The 5992-nt window shown below is 35.9% G+C and overlaps 1 protein-coding gene across 1 annotated transcript; it reads right to left on the bottom strand.

Annotated features, from left to right (window-relative positions):
- Positions 1 to 228: 228 nt before the first annotated feature.
- LOC126718526 (serine/threonine-protein kinase STY13-like) lies at positions 229 to 3155 on the bottom strand. Its single transcript, XM_050420777.1, has 6 exons — positions 2830 to 3155; positions 2618 to 2736; positions 1636 to 1832; positions 983 to 1157; positions 676 to 810; positions 229 to 591 (listed from the first exon to the last, which is right to left on the bottom strand). The coding sequence occupies exons 1-6, from the start codon at positions 3077 to 3079 to the stop codon at positions 394 to 396; spliced, it is 1074 nt and encodes a 357-aa protein (XP_050276734.1). The 5' UTR covers positions 3080 to 3155; the 3' UTR covers positions 229 to 393.
- Positions 3156 to 5992: the final 2837 nt, after the last annotated feature.

Genomic DNA, 5992 nt, shown 5'->3' with positions numbered 1-5992 from the left:
TTAAAAAGTTTTAGACAGAACTAGAGTGGTCATACTTTTTGAGTGGATGGTGAGACCTAGAAAATTAGAATACTACTTGCTTGATAGTTTGTTAATAATAAATGGATGCTTATTTGAAATTTCAGATTTTTTTTTTGTTTATATTTTTGCCCCTAATTCCAAGTTTTTGACTCCGTCCATGCTTAGGAAAGACTTAAAAAAGATGAACAAACAAAGAGATACATATAGTTCATACAAAGTGACGTGGGGCTTTTTGTTAATAATAGAGGCTTAGCATCGTTTTCCAATAAATATAATATAACAAAGAAATACTGAAAGTATTCTATACAAATTGAATATGTTTGTTATATTACAAGCTTTTCTGCTCCCTAGATAAGTACAAATTGAAGGTCCTCACTGGCAGCAGAAGAATAAACAACCCTGTGATTCATACAAAGGTGTCATCCCTTTGCCTTTTGAAGTGTCAATGGCTTTTAACATGGTTACTACCTCTTTCATCTCTGGTCTTTTGTCGGGGTTTGAATGCCAACATCGTGTAATAATTTCTGCTAGAGAACTTGGGCAACAGCTTGGTATGTCTGGCCTCATGCTCTACATTTTAAAGTACAACATTTGTCAAGCTTTATTTAATGTGCAATAATACATGTCAAAGATAAGTTGAAGGAAATTATATACCAGATAAACAACAGACGAAGTCAGATCTGAGAATTTAAGGTTAGGATATGGCATATCACAACAATATATCTCCCACAAGCAAATTCCGAAACTGTACACGTCACATTTTCTGTTATATGGTTTATTTTCAAGTACCTGCATCAAATTGACATCATATTATTCGGCTAGAAATGTATTGGATTCAGGCATTATTTGCAAAAATTAACTAAAGGAAAACGATTGTACTAATAAAGCTCGATCAGATGTTCTTAAAAAGTGACCAAAATCGCGAAGTAACAGAGTCAAATAATTACAGTAGGAACTTTACCTCAGGAGCCATATAGCCAAGGGTCCCTGTACTGCCAGTCATGTCAATAGGATTTGAAGCTTCAAGACGTGAGACACCAAAGTCTATTATCTTTAGAGTAAGATTCTTGTCAAGAAGCAAGTTTTCTGTCTTTACATCTCTGTGAACAATCTTCCGAGAATGAAGGTAACTCAACCTATAAGGAAGAAGAGGGTAGAGTCTCCTTAAGTAATTAGTTGTTTATGTGCTACTACAATAAAGTAAACTACTGGGCATGGACTATTTGAAACGCTTCAAGATGTACATCTTTGTTAAACATTTTGCCACAACTTGCATATGTGTTAACTACTTGAGATTAAAAATATCACTTATACATTGATTCGATATTGGTATTTGGTAAAAAGTAATCCAATATCTCCGCTTCATGAGGTGTGCAAATTGTGGCAAAATACATGTGTGATACTAGACTTTACCCTTTCAGGTGAGTTGAACATTCACATCGTTTTTATTATGTAGCAAATTACCAATCACCACATGACATGTAAGCATTTGTGAGAAAAAGTTTTTGAAAAAGTTTTCCTTAGACTTATGAAACCCAAATAATATTTAATTAATGTAAGTTGAAACATTAGAGAAATGTAAGAGAATTGAAGTGGGATAGGAATTTGTCTGACCCTTTTGCAAGATCCAGTGCAATTCGTACGACATTTTTGAAAGCCAACTTCCTTTCCCGGTTCTTTAACAGGTAAGATTTTAGAGTACCACAAGGAAAATACTCAATAATAATACAACCAGCAGTATTTTGCATGTCAACTCTCTTGTTATGCGTTTGGAATTTTAAGCCTGATGTACCCAATGTAGCTCCTATGAACTGAGGAAAAAAATAAAAATAAAGAAAAATGAGATCTATGGGCATGTGAATCAGGGTTATATATATATATATATATATATATAGAGAGAGAGAGAGAGAGAGAGAGAGAGAGAGAGAGAGAGAGAGTCAAAACTGTCTCTTTTGTACTTGGAAGGCAATTTTTTTTTTTTTTTTTTTGGGAGGGGATGAACATGGAAGGCACTAGCATGATCTGACATTGTCAATGCAAGTAGTTATACGAATCAAGAAAGTTCATGCTAGATGAAAAGCAACATTTATTTGCGTCGATGAAAAAAAGAAGTATATCAAAATATGCAATCATGTTAATAATAGGAAGACAACCACATGATTCTCTTAATCAATAAATTTTTTTTATTGATTACTAATTTTAAGAAATACGCATTGTTTGACAATAGTTTACTTTTATTGGCTGGAACGATTATGTGTATGTGTATGTGTATGTATATATATATATATATATATATATATCCAAAATTCTCAAATTTTCTCTTAAAAAATACAAAATGAGCAAGACTCAGAACAAAGTGAAAGAGGTATCAAGTACAAGTAATATCAAATATGCAACTAGGCTAAGATTGATGCCAGTATTCATTAAACATGCAACTGAATTTTAATTTCTATCTTCATATTCACACGTGAAAATCAACCAAAAATTATAAATTTTTGCAAAGAAATGTTTTCACGTATAAATTAATTAAACAGTACCTTTTTTTTCCCTAAAAAAAGGGAATACATCAAATTAAGAGAGTAAATTCATTACGTACCTTAGCAATATTAGGATGATCAAGCTTATGCCAAACAGAAACCTCTTGTCTAAAAGCAGTCCTAAGCAATGCTATTTCAGCTTCTGTTCTTTGTCCTTCTTCCCAGTCCAAGACTTTAACTAAGAATTTATAATACAGAAAAAAATGGGGTCACTGAAATCTGAATCTAAAATCTCTTAAAGAAAGAAAAGAGGCTTAGAAATTGCAATTACCGGCGACATCTTGGCCATCGTAGAGGCCTCTATGGACGGTACCAAAGGAACCATGAGCAATCACTTGTTTTATGATAAGCTTGGTGGAATCAATTTCCCAGTCTTGTTTTTGGGTGATACTCACTTTGTTTTCTTTGTCAGGGTTCTGCATGGCCCATACTCGGTTTAGATGCCTCTGAAGTTGCTCGTCTATCCTCTTTATGTCTTCTAACATGTCCGCCCTCACAAACCCTTTACTCGGTTCTTCCATATCTCTGTCTCTTTGAAGCTTTGCTTTGCTGGGATAATCAACAAATTGAATTCTCTTTAAGAAGGTTTGGATGAAATGAATATTAAAGTGGAAAAAAGGTTTTCTATTACGTCAAGGAAAGTCGGTCGAGTTAATTTTTATTAATTTTAAAGTATCACATTTATACTTTATAATATTAATATAACACGTAAGTAGTTTTAGATTTTGATAAGAGAAACAAGTTATATGTTCCTACTTGGCTACTGTTTCTTTTGTACAAGCAAATAAGCAATCTTCTATCTAAAAAATCCAGAATTGCCTGCCTTGGACTTGTATTCCTTGGGTATCGGAAGCACACGTGCGTTTGAGTACTCTTGAGTAAGAAGATTTGCATGTGACACATAAGTGAATTTGGTGCATGGTTGTTCAACATATCTGAACACTGATGGCATGTCTGCAAGCACAATACTCCAATTGAGGCGAGACTAAAGTCTAAGAGTACAACTTCAAGTAATGTTTTCAGTGCAATTTTTGTGCGTGCGCAACAAAAGGTGCAACAAGTATTTTTCAAAGTCTTAAAGTAACAATTTCAAGTAACGTTTTTAATGCAATTTTGCATGTGTACAACAAGATGTGCGTAACAAGTATTAACTAGGGTGTAAGTCAAAGACTCAAAAGCCCAAAAAAAAAAAAAAAAAAGATTGTTAAAAGTTTGACCAAGTGAGATTGCGTATGGGTATGAAATTTTGAGCATGATGCTGCAATGAGATCATCAACAACCAGATTTGGTGGGCGTATGTGTAATATGAGATACCAACTTCCTTTAGCTACGTCATTTGAATATTTTGTGATTTTTACACAAACTCATATGAGCATATAGTAAAACATTTTTCTTAATAAATATATTAATTGGACTTCGCTCAATGGAAAGCATTTAGCATATCGAGATGCTCAAAATTATATTCATAAAATTAGAGTGAGGTTAATAAAAAAATATAACAGATTAAACCTCTCAACTATGTAAATAGAATGATATTATATTTGAGCTTTTATATAAGTTAAGAATTTATTTTGTTATTTTTTTAAAACTCAGGGTTTAATTTGTTATACCCTTAAACTATAGGGTTTAAAATGAAAAATTTTCATTATAATATATCTTCTCACAAAAATATTTACTTGTGGAAGACCAATAATTTGAGCAAATGAATAAGAGAAATGATATGTTCACAACATTTTCATAATATTTTTACAACAAATCCTAAATGGCTGGTTGTTACTTTTTTTTTTTTTTTTGATTCTCAACTTAAAAATTTCATTAAACTGAAACTGATTTCATACAGATAACATCTTGCTGCACTTGTGCAGAGACAATAGGTGGGGTATCCTCCACCCAAATGACCCTATCTAATACAGACTTGGCATTTCTTGCCAAAATATGAGCTGCAGAATTTGTTTCCCTGCAAATGTGAGACACCTTCCACGCCTCAAAACATCTAAGATCCACTCCTATGCCTTCAATGACGTGTTGGATGCTACTTGGTACTACGCTTTGATCACGAATTGCGTTGACCACAGTTTGCGAATCACTTTCAATGATAATTCCTTTGAGACCAAGATCCCATGCAAGTTGAACCCCATCTTCCACTGCCTTTGCTTCTATCTCTAATGCACCCAGAGGCATGTCCCATCTTTTACTCATTGCTCTCATAATTTGTCCCTCATCATTCCTAATCACCACCCCGCTTCTGCAGCACCCAATCTCCCTGAACACCGCACCATCTGTGTTAATCTTATACCAGTCCTGTCTAGGAGGAGCCCAGGGACGTGTGGTCTTAGGGGGCTGCCACAGCTGAGGTTGATTTTCCTCAATTTCAGCAACGTACTCAGCCACAGCCCGGATCAAAACCCCATTACCTTTATGTAAGGTTGAATTTATTCAACCATCTAATTGGCTTTATTCCGTACCAAATTTGCTTGTAATTCAGCATTTAGTAACCCTGTATTTAGGTGGGTTTGTTGTAAGGGTAGTGAGTGAGATAGAGTGAAGATTGCTCAAGAGTGTGCAAGAAAACAGAGACTCGCGGCTGGGACTCGCGGGTGACTCGCGGCTGCAAGCCGCCAGAAGCAGCACATGTGCCAAGCATGCTGGAAGATGAACAGTCATGCTAGCTGGAGCACTACAGGACAAAACAGGACAACTGGCCATACGGTTAACTCGCGACTGGATCTCGCGACTTAGTCAAGCCGCGAGGTCAAGCCGCGAGCCACCCTTGTTTTGTAAAACCTGACGTTTCACATTCCTCTCCCACTCCAGTATAAATACCCCTTTTACCCACGATTGAAAGAGGGCTTCCAGAGAGAATTTTGAGAGAGAAACCCTAAAGAAAAACAAGATTGTTTCACCCACAATCTATACCTTAGAGTCTCTTCAAATTCCTCTACTCTCTTCCTCTCCATTGTCAAATCCTTGAGAGGCATTATACCAAACCTGGTTCTCACCATCATCATCACTGTGAGACAGTTGTTTGGATTTCTGGGAAGCAGTTAGGAAGGAACCAATCTTCATTGGTTGATGCTACGGTCTAGTAGCGGAATCCGGGAAGCTAGAAAAGAAAAAGGTTCGGCGCAACCTCGTTGGAGCAAGAAGCTTGGAGGGCTTAGGTGCACTGGGTAGATTAGGCTTGGAGGGTCTATTGCTGTCCTTATATCCGAACTGTATTTTCTAGTGGATTGTTTACCGCTTGGAGGGCGGCGGAGAGGTTTTTCGCCGAGGACTTCGGTTTCCTCTTCGATAACATATCGCGTGTTGTCTTTGTGTTTGCATCTTCCTTCCTCTCTATCTTTGCCTTTTTATTATCTGCTGTGGTTTTATTTTGTTATGGCTTAGATAGTCGTTAACCAATTTCGTATTATAGCATGTGTTAAGTTTCCGCA

This window comes from Quercus robur, chromosome 3 (genome assembly GCF_932294415.1).
Source record: "Quercus robur chromosome 3, dhQueRobu3.1, whole genome shotgun sequence".
NCBI classification, from domain to species: domain Eukaryota; kingdom Viridiplantae; phylum Streptophyta; class Magnoliopsida; order Fagales; family Fagaceae; genus Quercus; species Quercus robur.
Note: the sequence above shows the minus strand (reverse complement) of the source record. Positions and strands in the feature narration are given on the sequence as shown.

What these genes read in the sequence shown, in the direction of transcription:
- LOC126718526 (XM_050420777.1), bottom strand. Translation starts at nt 3,079, where the DNA reads ATGGAAGAACCGAGTAAAGGGTTTGTGAGGGCGGACATGTTAGAAGAC. An exon ending in GCACTGGATCTTGCAAAAGG is followed by an intron (nt 1,158 to 1,635) that starts GTCAGACAAATT and finishes TCTTCCTTATAG; the next exon opens with GTTGAGTTACCTTCATTCTC. An exon ending in CTTCGTCTGTTGTTTATCTG is followed by an intron (nt 592 to 675) that starts GTATATAATTTC and finishes TTTAAAATGTAG; the next exon opens with AGCATGAGGCCAGACATACC.